This window comes from Psittacula echo (assembly GCF_963264785.1).
Source record: "Psittacula echo genome assembly, chromosome: 4".
NCBI lineage: Eukaryota > Metazoa > Chordata > Aves > Psittaciformes > Psittacidae > Psittacula > Psittacula echo.
The window spans coordinates 65,103,812-65,121,778 of NC_137738.1; the positions used below are offsets into that span (position 1 = coordinate 65,103,812).

A 17,967-nucleotide genomic window follows, 5' to 3' on the forward strand; every position below is an offset into this window, starting at 1 on the left:
TCCAGTTTATAACATTCCAGCAGAATCAGGGAAATAGAACTGCCATTTGGAATCTTTAATTTGGTAGGATTGTAACACTGCAAGGAAGGTTGGGCTTTTCAAACGTAAAGCTAGTGACTGTTTCAGAAGAGAACCATGCTGTTTTGCTAACGGTTAGATGCTGTGTTGAAAAAAGATCAAATTTTTTAAAATGAAAAGGGGGTGCCAGACAATTTAGTAGCATTTCATAATACAGCATGATGAGAACTTGGTAAAAGAAAGGCAATTTATTAACCTTGCTTTTACTGTGAAGACCTTCAGCTGATGTACCACAGTTGTATTCAGGAGAAAACGCTTGACCTTGCAATTAAAGTGCATATTCCTGGAACTCTCATTTTTAATTGAAATAAAAAGTTGCATTGAAAAGATGAGCAAAACTGCTTACTCCCCTGGCTGAAAGAAACGTTGGATGTCATTTGTCTTTCTGCTTGCATACCATCTGCACTCCCAAGCACAGCTCAGTTTCAGCAAGAGTGGTACAGAAGCCCATGTGCCTGCAAACATTTGAAGCGCTGGCAAAACAAATTGATATGGAACCTGTGATAAGTTTTCTGAATGTCTTTTGCAAGTGGATGTATGAGCACTGTGTGCTTTTGTGCACCTGGTATTGTGACTTGCTATGCTTCATGGGCTGAATCATTGTCTATGTTAACGTTGGGCTTAGGAATCTCAGTCACATATCTGTGAGGCTGGTGCTGTGCAACTGTGGGCCAAAATGATGTTCCTTGCATTCCGAGAACTTCCTAGACAAGATGGCAGGTGAGCAGAAAAAAAAGGCTGAAGAAGAGTGGCAAGAAAAGGCAAGAGCTGTAGCAAAGGAGCAGTCTGTGCTGTCCTCTTTCCTGTGGGTGTGGTGGGAAGGGGGTTTGCTAGCATGGGGGAGAGCAGGGTGACGTCAGGAAGTTTTGCAAAGCATGAAGGCTGTGCCTATGCACAAATGCGGCTGTGCGAGAGCCAGAGTGAGTGCTGGAGGTAGGCATCAATGGCCAGATTGTATGGGGCTTTGGACAGTCTGGTCTAGTGGAGGGTATCCCTGCCCATGGTAGGGGGTTTGGAACTAGATGATCTGTAAAGTCCCTTCCAACCCAAATCATTCTAGGATTCTGTAATTCTATGGTGGGACCGTAGGCAGTCACTAACCTGGTGCCTAGGAAGAAGGGTGTGATAAGTAGAATGGAGAGCTGGGCAATGGGTCTTGGCAGGGTGCTCCAGCAGGGCATCTCAGTAGCTGGATACCTTTTGTCAAGGGAAAAGGAGGTTTTGGTGATCTAGGCACAACTTGGGTGAGAGTTTTCCCAATGTGACTGGATTAGAAAGGCCACCTCTACAACAAAACTGCAGAAGTAGTCTGACGGAGAGGTGCAGTCTGAATGTGTGAGGCCCCAAACAGTCACAGTTTCATGTGCTGTCCCCACTGCAGAGATGGACAGAGGGGTTGAAAGTCACCATGTCAACTCTAAAAGATGTAATAGCAAGCTACAGACAGAAATCAGTCTATGAATTTAATTACTCTGTGCTTTTCATCCACCTTGCTCTCATTAATGTTAACAAAGTATTTTATAACAGGTATTGCACACGGATGGTTTGGGCTACTTCATTTCTCCTGTTTGGCCAGGAGCTGAAGGCCCTTGTGGGCAGCAGCAGATGACAGCCATTTCCATGGAATCCTTCTGCTGGGCTTCTTGTTGTGTCTATACTGGCTTAAAAGTAATTTTTCATATCCAAAAGCATGCCTGTTAAAGCGTTACAGGGTAGCGAGATTGAGTTGTCAAGAGTCCATGAAACAGTTCAGTGCAAATTCACTTTAAAAAATTACATCTTAGCCTTTTGATTAATAGCATGCTTGTAGCCTTGGGTTAATCTTGCAGAAGGACCCTCCAGCCCCAATCTGTAGAAGTATTTAGCTATCATAGTCATTACCAGCATCTTCTATTAAGACTGACCAACTCTTCACGTGTCAACTCAACATTCAGCTTCAGGCCTGTCTGTCATGTGTCATTGAGCTGGGGACGCTGAGCAGAGTTAAATTAAAAACTGCTGTCCTTCCTCTGTCTCTGTATATGTCCTTAAAAATATCATTAAAAATGTCCTTAAAAATAAGGAAAGCAGCAGCTACTGTTCGTGTAGTGGCAAAGCAACATTTTTCTGGCAAGACTGATTCACAGATAGACAAAACCCAGTAAAATGTCACATGGATCGTGTCTGTAAAATCCTTAGAAATCAAGAGACAGTAATTAAAACTTTCTGCAGGAAAGGAGGTTTATAGAATTCAGTAACAACATCTTAATTTACTATTAGATTTCTTAATTTACTACTAGTTCTCCTATCCTTATACTAATTATCCAGCTCTGTGCCAGTCGGATGTCTGGTTCTCATTTATTGTCCTTTATAATTGCATATTCACCCAGCTCTTATCTCAAAGCTGGATGCCTCGGCTTTGTTTTCCCTCCCTTAAATAATTTGTATGTAAGGTTCAGCAAATGGAACCTTGCTACTTGTGTGAAGCTGCCATTTAACCATGAAGTGAAATGCTTTTATCGAGTTTGCCCTGCAGATATGGTCCGCTGTGGCAGTGCTGTCCATATTTGGTGGCTGTGCAAGGAGAGCCAGGTGGTGCTGCAAAGCATAGCACAGTGAAGCGTGGACAGATCTAGGTTTGACATTTGTCATCCTGTACTGCTAAAGGGAAGAGAAAAATCTGCTTTTCCATATGCTTATGGTTTAATTTTTGCCTGCAGTTTTGTCCAGATGGCCTTGTGAACATTGTTTACTTTAAGATGCTGTCCCAGATGTTTTTGAATGCCGATGGATAAATGCAGCAACTGTGGTATACTAATACACAAATTATTTACACAATTTTGGCTTTTTTTTTACTTTTTAACCATCTCTTCTCCCCAGCCCTGCTCTGTATGGCAGTCTTCCATGGGGAAGAAGTCTCCTATTACATTGTGGAATTTCTGAGAGTGAGCAGTGCCTTCTTGTTGCAGATGCTTGGAGCTCCCGTTCTGCTATGATTTTTTTGGAGCTCTCTGTGGGTGGACAAGTCTCACATATTGTAGCGTGCCCCTTGTAAACGTGTCAGTTAAAAGGTGTTACTGCACATAGCCCATAAAGCAGTGACTGAGGGTGTGAGCAGCTCCCAAGATGTTTGTCACTCATTGTGCTGAGAAACACACTATCTCCTCTTTCATGGTGAACTTGGTCTCTTAGTTTGCCCTTGTACTGTCTTAATTTTAAACACGAGTGGAAAGAAGAGTATTTTAAATCTGTGTAAGCAGTATTACCAAGAGCATTTAAAAATGTTCCTAACCAGCAAAGCACCTCTAAGTGCGTTTTGACAAACTTGGGCACAATTTGAAAAAATGATTATGCCTTTGTGGCACTGTGGGTTGCAGACAGGCTGTATCAGAAGCTTGTTGCCAGATACAGTAGATGTTTTAATGACTTCTTCTTTGTTTAATTATATTTTTTCATCTTGTAAGCAAGATGCTACCTAGGAGTGTACATAAAAGAACCTTTTGGCATGACCATTTCATTAATGTAAATAGGTCTGTTAGTTATTTCTCAAGAATACTGTAATGAGACTTCAATGTGAAACTCATTAAAACAAATATATGAATTCATATGTCAAGACAGAGATTGCAGCATCACAGTTCTTGGCATTTATTAAGTCCATAACTCGTTTACATTGACATGCATTGTTAATCAATATTTAAGACACTGCATATGTCAGTAATGTTCACATTTTGTTCTGCAACCATGAAGATATGAAAGTTGCTAGTAGAATTTGAGGCTAAATATTGTTATCTCAAGTCTTTCCATTACCTCTAGGCTACAAGTTAATGACTGTCTAACTTTGCTGCCCCTCATCTATTTAAATAATAAGGGAAATAGGGAAATGTGGATGTTATACTGGTAGCATATTCCACTACAGATGTATGAAATTTTTGTTGTTTGAAATTAAAACACTAGCACTGTATGTATTTGGGTTGTTTTAGCAGTTTGTGAGGCTGTCACAAAGGGAGGTGGGTCGAGGAGCAAATGTAGGTTTTGGGGAAACTGGTAACACCACCAGTTTGGCTGTTCACTGAGTTGTATGAGGGAATTCAAACAGAGTGCGATAATTGATCAAGGCTTGCAACCTGATAAAGGTGGCAACTTTTGGTTACCTCTCTTCAAAGGTGTTTGATGTTTCCAGTGTGTCTAATGAATGTACATCTTAACTGCCTATTGTTAATAAATTAATAGAGCCGTTTTGCTTTATTGCTTGGCTAATTGAAGAAGGTACAGTTTCACTATGTGGAAGTTTTTGTTGGATATACATAGTTGTTGGGTTTGGTTTTTTTTCCCCCAGAAGTTTAACTGCTGATGGTGGGGTTTTTTTTTTTTTTAATTTTTAATTTTTTATTTTTTTCAGATTTCATAAAGCAGCTTAGAGTACCATCGAGATATGTTTCTGCATATGTTAAAAACGATAAACATAATCCATGGAAGAGCTGATGTGATTAAACTATGCAATTAGTGTTACAATTATTAAAAGTAATCACAATAGTACAATGATAGTAATATTAACATATACTTTAATTATAGGTTCATCAAAAATCATACGACTCCGTGAAGAGAACAGTGAAACTAGTGAAATACTGAAAGGAAAAAGTTCTGGAAATGGTGCATCAGTTCCAGTTAAAGGAATAAATAATTTAGGAAATACGTGCTTTTTTAATGCTGTCATGCAGGTAAGATGGAAAGATCATACAGCTTTCTCTTAATAAATTTCAGAAATACTTAATATGTATAAAATGTGGGCTTCAGAAAAGATTCTGACTGTTACCAGTATTCATTCTGCTTTCTGAAGGTCCTTTTCAAATTCTTTTTATTCCTTGCTGTCCAAATATATTTCCTATTATAACAAAAAAGGATTCCTGGATCAGTAGCATTTTTTGCGGTAATGAGGCAAATGAAAATGTCAAAGTGTTTTACACACTGCGTATGTGTGTGGGTTGTACTCTAGCATATGGTTTTATTTGTAGTTCAGCATTAGTCGTCATGAGTAATGCACAGTATTTACCATACTGGTGAGTGTGAAAAGTGGTACGTTATGCATAATGCAAATGTCTGCACAGAGCGTTGTGATGATTTTAAGCCCCTACAAGGGATGCAGTTATAAAAGTACTTTTATTGATTATGTGGTTTTTTTTTTTTCTGACCAGAATAGGAGGAATGAGCTATACTAATACATTTTTAGTGTACAACTAACTCAACATCCTCAAAAAAAGCAGCAGTCTTAGTGGGTTTTATATTGGACCATCCTATTGCTTGTCAGATACATCTGTATGCCTGCAGGCAGGAGTGAATAAATCATAGATGAGAGAGAACTGCTACAAAAGTGTTCTGAACTGGCACAGTTTACCTTGTGTTTATGGTGGTGATTACAAAACTCAGCAAACAAATAATACATGTGTATTGAGTAGAATTACTGCAAATTGTTCTCTGTCCATACTTAGGGCACTGTAGAAACTTAAGTGATCTGCAGTCAAAGTTAGCCAGAAATGCAGAAACAAAGCTGAGATATGTTGGTTTCTGTCTTAAATACAGAGAGGTAATGCTTCTCAGTGTTCCCAAACCTTTGTGCTTCTTGGGGCATGATGGAAGGGGTCTAGAGAAATAAACGATTTCTGATACTAATGTCCTCACTATAAATAAAATAAAATAAAAGGTAAAATAAAATACCTTGTTGTTCAACAAAAATAACAAAGTTATTACTAGGAAACTATTTTGGAATTACAGAAGAAGAAGTAGATACAATTTTTTTTTATAGTAGTCTGATTTAAACCTCAGTTGTACATGTATATTATGAAATATATATGGTTTTGTCTATCTCTGAAGCTAGAATTTATATCTAACACAAATGTATAGTTGAAAGATTAGCTTGTGTTTCTTGGGTTTGTTTTTTTGTCGTTAAGAACTTGGCACAGACTCACGTACTAAATGAACTGATGTATGAGATGAAGGAGAAAGGAACAAAGTTAAAAATCTGTCATACTTCAGACTCCCAATTGGTGAGTATGCAGTGAGAAATACAAATCTGGGGAGACGTGGGAAGAAGCTGAAGGGTGGGAAATCACACTCTTCTTGTTTCTTTTGCCTTTTAATTGTTTTAGCTGGTTTACGGTATCTGTGAACTCTCTACTTTTACAATACTAATTATTCAGCTCTGGAGGAGGAAGAATCACTTCCTTTCACATTTTGTGACACTGAAGTAGCAAATAATGCTTGACCTTGAGAAAGAGTGGTTGGATTATTTTGTTTCCCATTTCATTTTTTCAGTGTGAATGTATGATAGAAGAATTAGTATATATGGCTCTAGAAAGTGTTCATGAAATATGATGTTCCAGCCTGTCCAGCCCTTCATTGGTAAGGCTTTTAAGATGTATTGTGTCCTTCACAGGCCAGAGGATTAAACTGGGAGAAGTAAAATTTTGGTGAGGACCAAATTTCTTGTCCTTAAGTTCCGTTCAGACAAATGAGGAAGAGACTCCTGTGGTTATTATCAAAAGAATATATACTGCTGTTCCAGGTTGTATCTAAAGAAAATTGCTAAAGAAAGCAATTTACAGAGGGTTTTTTTATTCTTTTTCCTTTTTTTTTTCCTGCTCTTTCCTGGGAGTTTTCTGGTGGCAGTTAGGGTTGAGGGGTAGGATTCTGTTTCAGCTACCTCTGAAATGATGAAGATTTCTGTATGTTGCTGTCAGTGATGTTCATAGCTTCTCCAGGCAAGAACAGTGTGGAATTCACTGTGGTGTTGCCTGTATTTTCTCCAGTATTTCCTCTGAGCAGCCGCATGTTTCACTAAGTTATCCGGAGCCACAGCAGAGGTCTGGAGCTTGTTTGTGCCTAGAGACTTAGAAAGCCAGTGGTATGTTGGCTTATTTGCTTGATGCAAAACTTGCACAGCCGTAAGGCTGAAAGATTTATTTTTTTTTTGTTTAATGAGAATGCTTACAATGTAAATGGGATCTTTGGAGAAGAGACTGTGTTTTCTGGTCTTTGTATGTCAACACACAATTAGAGTGCTTCAGCAGTCTGTCTAATGCTAATGGAGAAATCTCAGCTTCCTGCTTGATAGAGGGCATTTTTCTACCTTTAGATAGTTCATGTAATGCAAATACCTTACATCTATGTGTATCCGTAGTGCTTATGTTTTGTGTGGATCTCCTTTCTGGATGAGGCAGCCTCTCTAATTGTTTGTCTGGCAGTTGTAATCTGTTTTTGTGAGTCAGGCCAGGTAGGAGGAAGCCCTGTGGTCATGTATGATGGGAGCATGTTAGGGAGAGCTGGTGATCTGTGGCTGTTGAGACACATGTAGCATGTAAGCAATGCAGGAGTGTCTCCTGCTCTGAGACTGGCTGGGTTAGCTGCTGACCAGCTTCTTCCAGCCCCCGGGCCCGCTGATTGGTGCAAATTCCACACCAGGATGGGCTGTGCAGGATGCACCCTGTGCCTGTTTCTCGCTGCCACGGTGGACCTGTGGGGTCTGCTATCGGCTCCTGCTGTGAGCCACTGCTGGTGCTTACCTGGCACCTCATGTCTGAAGGAACAGGGTATGTTTCTGTGGCTGTTGGATGTGTGAAAATCTCAGTGTGTGGCTCACAGGTCAGAGGCCACCCCTAACCCCCTAAGGTTGAGCAGACAAAGTGCTGCTGAGCTCTAACTCATGCTGGCCCATCGAAGAGGCCACCTGTGTTGTCTCTCCAACTGAATTTCAGTGCACATGGGAGTGAGAGTAAAGTGGGTAATACAGGAGATAGTCTGTTTTTGTGAGAATCAGACTGGCTCATTGACATGCCTTGTTCCTAAAACTAGTGGTTACCAACCATTTAACTTGACAAGTATTGTTTGGCTTTACTATTGTTACTGCTTAAGTAATAAGCTTTCTCTTAAACTATTTAAATCATATAGGTGACATCAACATTTCAAAAAAAAAAGAAAAACCCCAGAACACTCTATGTCTGAAAGTTGTACTTTTCTTTATCATAAATCTACTAACTTGAAATAAGTCTTTTATATCATTACCTTTGAAATCTAATGTACAATATACCTTTGCTTTGAAGGATCCTCTGGTGGTAAACCTCTCAAGCCCAGGACCTTTGACTTCAGCGATGTTCTTGTTCCTTCACAGCATGAGGGAGGCTGGAAAAGGTCCTCTTTCTCCCAAAGTGCTGTTCAGCCAGCTTTGTCAAAAGTATGTATTGTCAGTACCTTTTCCTTGCTTATTTAGTTTCAATTTCCAGTGATAAGTTTCTAAATGTGCCATGTCTATTGTCCTTTCTAAGGTGCCGTTAGATTTTTACCAGGTAGTCCAGAAAGTGTTGTCTTCATGTTTTGAAGTTGCAGGGCTCCTTGTTGCGCTCCAGGGTTGTACCTACTTGCTCTTCAGATGTATGGCCCCGTCCAGAACCAGTAAATTTCAGTGGGCTTTGAACAAAGTGAGGGGGCAGAAGAAGGTGTGATAAAACTGAAGAAAACAGAATTACCTTTCAGGTTTTGTTGTATGTTAGCATAAAGCTGTGCTAATACTGCAAAGTGTATGTAGGTGTTTTATAAAAAAAAAAAGGGTAAGCTTTAAATGGGAAACTTCTGCTGTGATGTCTGACCTTGGCATCAGTTCAAAATTAAAAAGGGTCTAACAAGTAAGGACTTGAAGCAGTACTGAAATGGCATATGGCTCCAGATTGCAAAGAGCTTACAAGCCCTAAAGAAACTCCTGTTTCTTGGCATGGAAAATGTTTACAGTGGTGCTTTGTAGGTGCCTTCAATTATGATGCAAGCAGTCTTGCTTTTTAAAACACCTGTAGAAGACTTACTCAAAAGTTGATACATGTACTTAAATATTGACTTTACAAGTCATTCCAGGGTAACCTCACTCTGTAAACAGGGGTTTATGATCTGGTATAAAGAAATAAAAGTTTTTAGACTAGACAAGGGACAATGTAATTCTGATAAAGAAATCACTTACTGCTTTTTCTTTATCCTCAAAATTCAACTTCAGAAATGTAATATTATATTTTTTGTACTTGACTCCTGTTGATTTTTTTGAGCTGTAAAAGGAAATGTGTATAATTGTCCTTACAGTGATTTTCAGTCTAACAGCAGTGTTCTCTGTTTGGCATTATCTACCTGGAAGAAAAATAAATTGTTTCTTCACTCCTTCTCCTATTTCAGGGGTGACTAAAAAATGTGATTATAAGAACAAAATTTGGCCAAGAAATTAAAGGGAAATGGTTAAATAAGAATAGTATTTTTTTCTCTGTAAGTATTGAGGACAGAAGGGAAAAGATGATGTAAAACGTGTTTTGAAGCCCACCTTAGCAAAGTCATTGTAAAATAATAATGATGCAGTACACTTCAGATGGCACTGTATTTTTTTAATTTATAGCTATTTTGTGTCTGCTCTTCTTTCTGTGTATGTGTGTTTGTGTTGTCATCAAGTGATGTCTACACAATGTATTGGTATTAAGTCTCAGACACCTAGTTGTTCTTTTTGTTGTTGTTTAATCTTTAACATGGGCATATACCATTTTACTAGCTAAAATTGAAACATATGTTAATGTGGGCAGCAGACTTTTGCTGTTTAGACATCTATCTGTTGGCTTCTGCCATTTCTTGCCTTCATTCCCACTTCTATCTTTTGTTAGCCTTAAAGAACATAACTTGGATATAAATGATTTCTAGCTCTAGTATCAATAAAAAAAGTGTCAGCCACATCCTGTTGGCAAGAAGTTAAGTGTTCATGGGCAGTAAGTGGCTGCACAGGTATGCCAGGAGGCTTTGGTCTTTTGATTATTTTGTTGTTGATGGTGATGTAAGAAAGAAAGAAGAAAGGGAGAATGTCAACAAAATCAGCAGTCTGCAGTGGTGGAAGTAGGAGAACTGGAAATCTTTGTCTTTGAAAACAATAAATTTACGATATATTAACTTAAACAGTGTGAGTGAAGTTTTCTGTCATGCCATTTTTATGAACTATTTTTAAATCTTTTAAAGATGGCTTTCTACTCTGTAGCAAAGCTGAAATGAAGGAGAGACCATGCCAAGATTGCGTGAGTCCCAGTTAGAATGAAGTCTCTGTTGCTGCAGAATTCTCCATAAACTGCTTTTTGAATCCTGCCAAGAAGTCATGTTAATCATAGAATCATAGAATAGTTAGGGCTGGAAAGGACCTTAAGATCATCTAATTTCAACCCCCCTGCCATGGGCAGGGACACCTCACGCTAGACCAGGTCACACAAGGTTTTGTCCAGCTTGGCCTTGAACGCTGCCAGGGATGGATCATTCACAACTTCCGTGGGCAACCCATTCCAGTGCCTCACCACCCTCTCAGTAAAGAATTTCTTCCTTATATCCAATCTAAACTTCCCCTCTTTAAGTTTGAACCTGTTACCCCTTGTCCTGTCACTACAGTCCCTGATGAAGAGTCCATCCCCAGCATCCTTGTAGGCCTTCTTCAGATACTGGAAGGCTGCTATGAGGTCTCCATGCAGCCTTCTCCTCTCCAGGCTGAACAGCCCCAACTTTATCAGCCTGTCTTCATATAGACTCAGTGACCCAGGAATTGTCTTCCCAGTCTTTACCATAACAATGTTTTGTATAGTTGCTTGTAGCTTGCAAAACAGAGACATGCACACTAAGTGGTTCTTCAGAGTACAGATGTTTTACTTAATAATTAGTATAGTTGCTTCCCAATCCTACTAGGCTACTTACAAACATGAATGGTTGAAATGCTGAAGCTGTCAGCAGGTATGCTGCTGTTCTTTATATACTTAGATTTATCTACTTGGCAGGGCTGTTATAGTATGCTATCTAGCCAAGAAGTAACACAGCAATTTAAAACAGTTTCCTAATAACATTTTTCTCACGTGTAGCAGAAGGCTGACCCTTTAAAAATGGTTGCTTTTTCCTGATGACATAATTGGATTATATATATTATACAAATTTTCATTAAATTGATATTGATGAGTTTGGGTGGGGTGGGGATTTTTTTGCTTGTTTGTTTGGGTTGTTGGTTTTTTTTTGTGCGTGTGTGGTTTTTTGTTGTTTTTTTGTTTTTTTTTTTTTAATCTAGGTGAATGGTAACATGTTTTGATGTTGAATCAGTTGCTCCAAGGTATAGTAAAGGTAGCTGTATAACTGAACACCTGACACTCGCCCTCATTTCCAGCTCAGTGCTGGAATAACGCTTTTGAATTTAGTATCTAGAGTTGCTCTTTTTGATGCCATTGTAGGACTTCAGGACTGCACCTGCTTCAGATATTGCAGTATGTGAGAATTTGAATGCTCACATTTGAACTGGGCATCCTCACTCAAAAATTGAAAAGTGCTAAGTGAAAGAAGACCTAAGGAGGCAGGTAAGGAAGGGAATGCTAAAAAGGAGTGGCAAAGGCATGTAGGCAAGTGGTTAGGTGTGGGCAGAGAGCCTGTAAAGAAAGGGAGCAGGTGCTGCCTTGTTCAGCTGCAGCTCTGTCATGGCTCTGGGTGGGATCCCAAAACCTGCAAGTGAGAAACTCTGGAAGTGGATGTGTATTTGCAGCTCAAAAGCAGTAAGAGAACTGGGACGTTGTCCTTTCAACTGCAAACCACTTCTTTAAGAGTCTGTGGAGATCACAGAGCGAAGTTCATTGTCTTGTGCACGAAAGGGTATTTGTGGTGCCTTTTTTTATTAAATAACAAAAGAAAAAAATGATACCAAGTGTTAATTTTATCAAGTGGTGGGGTAGCCAGGTTGAAGAAGAGGAGAAGACGAAAAGAAATGGATGAGTCTTTCTGTAGCAACTGTTTAGCGTCTGGTACTAATTCATCCACTGTTAATTTTGTTAGTGTTGCAGCTGTCAGATGTTTTGTGAGGACAGATTGTGAGCATAGCTACGGGGCCCTTCTGTTAGTTTTCCACTATGCTGAATATCAGGACTGCAGACTTCTGACTTATCTGGAGACTTAGTGACTAATGCAACACTGATGTATTAAGAGGACATGAATTTTATTTCTGTTATTTGTTAAGATGGAATAATTTTATTGGTGGAAGGAAGCTTAGGTTTGTGTAGCAAGTAAATGTTGTAGCATATAAGTGATGAGTCCAGAAAGTACTTAGAGAATTTAGCTGCTTTGAACCTTGACCAAGTAATTATTTATAGGAGTATTATATTGCTCCGTTAGCATGCAGTAAAATCTACTTGCCTGACAAAGATTTTACTGGTCATAGGTCTTTCCTCCCCAAGGAGCATTCATCCTTCCTTCTCAGGTGCAGAAAGAAGAACTGGAGACAGAGGTGGGACTGGAGGTCATCCCATTAGTTAATTATTAGTTATAGTTAAAATTATTAGTTATATTATTAGTTAAAACTATTAATTAGTTTTGGAGGGAAATCTAAACAATGCTTGGAGCATTTATCCCGTCTGAGAGGAAATGCCAAGGGAAACTGAGGTAATGTTGTATAAGATTTAAGGGGTGAAGGAAACAGTATTTTTTGTATTAATTAGGAGTCTTTTTGAGCCTTTTCTTTTAAAATAATATTGGTAGAGAGAACATCTTTTTAGAAAGGCTTTCCAAATTGCTTAGTTTTCTCTTTTGACTTTTATCATCTAAAGGTAATAGCAGTAGAACACAGCTGATACTGCCTCTGCCAATTGTGCCTCCACATGCCTTGCTGACGGTGCTGTGTCATGTTCAGGACCTCACTGACAGAGGAGATTGAATCTTCTCTGTGCAGCTGAGAGATTGCACATCTTTATTTCAGTTGGCTGTGTCAGAGTTTCCTTAATGTAGGTACAAGTTAACAAAGCTGGATGTTTATGAGTGCAAAGCAGATGAATGGCATATGTAAGTAGTGTGCATTGGCAGGAATCATCTGCACTTGTTCCTGAGTTTTGTGTTCACTCCTTCTACTCCAGAGGAAGACCTGTGCAGCATTTTGGACAACACAAGTATTTGCAATGTGTGTGGTATTGGTGAGCTGTGTAAGCCATGCTTGTAGGTACAGCGAAGGAGAAAAGCAGTAATTTCATGAGGTATATTGGGGACGTATCCTCAGTAGCGATGTTCACGTTAACTGGAATAGAGCATTACAAGTTAAAGCCAGTTTGGAGCTTTAGGGAGAGGTAACAAAAAAAGGAAGCCTTCATGTAAAGAGGGACTTCAATGATGGGAATTTAGGCTGGAGAGGACATGAAAAAGAGGCATGACAGCAAGAGAAGACAATAAATGATAGAAGGTGAATTAGCTGTTCTTATGTAACTGCTCTCTTAAGAGTTCAAGGAGCTGTCTGTGAAACTGAAAGGCAACAGATTTAGATCCAGGGGAAAAGGGATTCTTTTAGACACTTTATAGAGCTAACCTGTGGAACTTACTATCACAGAGCTCTGCTGAAAAATCTTAGCAAGACTTAAAGAAGAGTTAGACATCCATATAAAGAGAAACCATGTTTTATAGGGATGCAAGGCCTCATGCATAAAGGCCTTCACTTGTCTTAACAGCTGATAGGAAAAAATTTCCCCAGACAGGTATTTTCATTACTTGGTATGAAAGAGTTGTATTTTCCCTCTGATTGTTATGTGGGAAATGGTTCTGTTGTAGCATCACATCAGCTGTTATATCCATCCAGAGCTATGTTTAACAAGTGCTTTTTGCACAGGTACCAGAGATCTGGTGCATTGCAATAAAGAGATATTGCCTCATTTTCTTTTTTTTTGAGGGGAAAGTGAGACAAAAATAGATTGAAAGAACTCAGCCAGCACGTCCAAAGGAGAGCTAAGTGCTGTCTGTCCATGCCATCAAGATACATCAGGCATGTCTGGTGTTATTCATTCGTTACATGTGGGGGCAAACCCATGTCTGGTTGGGCTTTTTCTTACCAAGTGCCTCATGGTAGCTGAGCTCTTATGTCTGTGGGGCAGGTTTGAGATGAATTTAATCATGCTGTGAGGTTTCAATCTCTTTTCTGTCACAGTGCTGCATGTAACTTGGGATCACTAATGAGAACCATTGCTTTAGGAAGAACAAACCTTTTCATTCTCTTCTAGCTATTCTATAATGTCAGTGAATAGGTATTTGATATTGTAACTGGGAAAGATAAGTCTTGTGAATTGTGGTAACTTTTATAAACCGGTCCTTTCCATCTGCTTTTTTGTAACTTTCATTAGCAACTGCTCAGTCTTGAGGGATTAATGTCTTCATCTGCAGATAAGCAAAATTTACTCCTTCAGGCTAATGTTAGGTGAACATTTTCGTTGCTTCTCTATAGTGTATCGCAGTATTAAAGGGGTTCCTCTGCATTTTGCACTACTGGAGAAAATCAACTGGTATGGTCTGTTTTCTCTTCCAAGCACTTAATTGTTTCTGAAGTTTTCCAAGGTATTAGGCTATCTTCTTATCAAAGACAGCAATTATTGAAAGGATGATTTTCGAAAGGATTTTTATTAGAGACAGTAGAGGTATGGGAGTTCTGTGCAGTATGACTGAATGACTGTAGTTGTATCCCAGCTTTGCTTTTGAAGCATAGCTTAATTTCCCTCAAATGAATGTAAGATAAGAATTAAGAGTATTAATGCTTAGAAAACTTTTTTTTTGTTTGTTTGGTTTTTCTCCTTTAAAAAATTATGTTATTACATTGTTATTAAAACATTCTAGGAAGTAGATGAACATGAGTAGTATTTCTTTAACTGACAGTCAAGCAGTTATAACTGGTCTCCAGCTGAGTAAGGAGAGGCTAGATAAGTAGCATGCATGTCGATGTCACAGTTGTCCTTCACCACTTATGGCCATTAGCAGGGGTTCAACCTGTTCTGTCATTATCCTGCTGACACTGTACAACAGGTTGTATTGCATTGGCACTGGCTTCCATATGTCAGCACATCTGTGAGCGGTCAACTCAACCAACCATCTTCAAGTCCCTCACTTTTGCCAAGGATCTTGCTTGAAGCATATTTTCAAGGAGATGAGAGTGCACATCTTTTAGTTGTCAGATTTGTGTGTATCAGCATGGATTAATTCCTTTTTTTTTCCTTCCCTCATACTGGTTTGTAAAGTGTAGGAAGTTTCCAGTAAATGCATTGTGTGGCGTGAAATTCCCTCCCTCCTCTTTCTTTATTGTAGGTGTTTGGTTTTCATTTGTGGTTTCCCTAGAAAACAAATGCACTATCTCAAATGGCTTTATAGAGAACATGAGATATTTAGAATTATATACATTACATAGCATGCTATGTACATGAGTGTCTGATTACCTATACATTAAGCAATGTTAACAATTACATCATTTGTCCAATTAAATGACTCAAACCTTACATAGCATCTTTACAAGTCACTTTCCCTGCCACTTCACTTTTTAAGTGATAGCTGTTACATTCCCACCATCCTTATTGCCATAAAAATTCAAGCATGTAGATTGGTTTGAGGCTAGAAGAGGATTTAGTACAAGTACAGAGAAGCTTAAATAATCTTGTCCTTGTAAATGTGCTGTGTGTTAGTAAAATGAAAGAAACGAAAAACTGGCATAGCTGAGTTCTTCCCCTCCCCACCACCCCTTTCATTTAGACGAAATAAACTGTATGAAATGTACAGGCAAACTATTTTCCCTTGAAATATCATTTATTAAATCAGTTTTCATCTGAAATGATTACTGTATGTTCATCAGTGGGAGGTTACACTGCAAACCATAAACAGTAACGAAAGGTACGTGTGGGCCTTTTTTTTCATTTGCATTGAATATGTAGCTCTGTGAGGTGTGCCTACAGTGAGAAAAACCTCCTGTAACACCGGTGCACTTTTTGCTTGCTTCTTTGTCAAGTAGTTACTATTATTATTTCCTTTTTACTGTAATGTCTCTTGGCCTGCTTCTGTGGCCAAAAAAAAAAAACCAAACAAAAAAAATCCCTATTAGTACCAGGATCCAGGTCATGTAAATGCAACATTTTGTTTTCTCACTGTACACTGGAGCTATTAATATGCATATATCAGAGGAGACAGATGAATATACTCACTGATTCTCACTGTCTCAGGAAAAGAAGACATTTCTCATAAATAAAACTAATGATAACACTGTGGCTAACTAACTGGGTTTCTCAGAAGTGAACTGATACTGGCATCCAGGTTAAAAAAAGAAAAAAGAGATTCTTTCAGATTCTCAGCCATTCAGTGAAACCATCAATGAGAAAACTGTTTTAGCAAATTGAAAAGTGAAACTGCATGCAGGGACATGTATTATTATTTTTTTAAAATGTATATTAAGTGTATTATTGGATCCAAAATAGTCAGTGTTTTTCAAAATGTACTTGGGGTTTTATAATCAAATTAATTGGAAATAAAACATTTGATTTTAATAGAAGAAAAAAAATCCATTTTTCATAAAAACCCTAAAATGCTTAATTTTTAAGAGCAGTCCCTCAAGTTTAATTTTTTTTTTTATTAATTTGAAAATAATTCTTTAGGTTGACCTGCACATGCAAAAAAAAAACCAACAAACTTGACTTTAAAGAGAATGCTTAAAAAAATCAACCACTCTGCTGATTGCGGATTTTGTAGTAAGCCTCGTATGTAGAGCACCATCATTGAATCATTGTAAACTAGGGCTACTGTCAACTTTATGTCAAAAAGTAGATACAAAGTACAAGTGTAAGAGTGTTGTATTTGTAAATGTGAACACGTTGTTTTTCATATGCAGGTCCAGATTGATTCCACTTAATTTCAGGCACTGACCTTAGGTACCTTGTCACCTTAGATCCTTCTTCAGTTACATCCCACACTGCCTTCAGGGAGCAGTTCAGAACTGAGACCCTTGTATCACTTGCCTGCCTGTAGCTCAGAGCCACTCTGCCCAACTTTGCGTCTTGACATCTTGCCCAGCTTGAAGTTTTACTGGCATAGGCACATTGCACATCTGATGCGTTCTCTGACTGCCATTAGTACCTCCTATCCCTGAGCACAAGCTTCCAAGGCAAGCCTAAGCAGTTTTAGTGTGTGAGTGGGAGAGAAACCTCACCTTCAGGAAACCTGCAGCAGCTGAAGAGGGTGTCTGGCGGGCAAGTAGGATCATTGTGCCTGGAGGAAATAGTGACACGTATTTACAGCTAGATGTACTGGTCATCCAGAGCATGCAGTCTGAGGCTGGAAATGAAAACTGGCTCAATATGTGTTTAATAAAATTGAGTAACCGAGTTGGTGGTTGGTTTCTCTGGCTGCTCTGCCAGTTTGATAAAATTCCTCACTTGGAGTTGCAAGAAGCTGGAGATGGAGGAGCCTTCTAGCCATGGTTATCTTAGCAAAGGTAACACCTTAAGGATCTATCCATGTAATTATAAGTGTATTTTGTAATTTCTGTGTAATCTATGCTGCAGTGAGTGGTAAAAAAGGGAATCTACAGTTTTTGAACAGCGATAGTGGCTGTCTACTGATGTAGACTGTCAGGAAGGTTCTGCTAGCATGGATGAAACTCTACTGGCAAAGCTGTATTTTAGTCAAGCTATACCCAACAGGGTCAAAATGTTACTCAGGTTGAAGTGCAGTCTTGTTGGTGTAAGTGCTACCACAGCAGGAACTTCCAAAAGCCCCATGAGTTCCAGCAGGGATTTTACCTATTTGTACCCCTGGCCTCCAAAAGAGTCTGATGTAGACATTGTCTCATTAAGAACCTCCCAAGGTCAATGTAGATTCTTCACTGCTTCTTTTGTAGGGCTCCTCGATTTAAGGGGTTCCAGCAGCAGGACAGCCAGGAGCTTCTGCACTATCTGTTGGATGCAATGAGGATTGAAGAAACAAAGGTAATGTGTTTGTGTTTTTAAAGAACTTGACTGTACAGGGAACAGTCAATGACTGTACAGTCATTGCTTCAATGTTCTTTATATGTTTCCAATGTTTTAAAGATGTACTTAATGAAGTAAGAGCGGC

The 17,967-nt window shown here is 38.9% G+C and overlaps 1 protein-coding gene across 6 annotated transcripts in view; it reads left to right on the plus strand.

Annotated features, from left to right (window-relative positions):
- USP45 (ubiquitin specific peptidase 45) overlaps nucleotides 1–17,967 on the plus strand; it is a 53,609-nt gene that overhangs the window by 16,980 nt on the left and 18,662 nt on the right. For 5 of the 6 annotated variants that reach the window (XM_080616948.1, XM_080616946.1, XM_080616949.1 and 2 more), the window contains 4 exons: nucleotides 4,630–4,775; nucleotides 6,003–6,098; nucleotides 8,151–8,281; nucleotides 17,753–17,840. In XM_080616948.1, the coding sequence (XP_080473074.1) occupies nucleotides 4,630–4,775; nucleotides 6,003–6,098; nucleotides 8,151–8,281; nucleotides 17,753–17,840 (461 nt within the window). Of the gene's footprint in view, nucleotides 1–4,629; nucleotides 4,776–6,002; nucleotides 6,099–8,150; nucleotides 8,282–9,528; nucleotides 10,169–17,752; nucleotides 17,841–17,967 lie in introns of those variants that run through there. The other variant, XM_080616951.1, reaches the window with a different exon arrangement.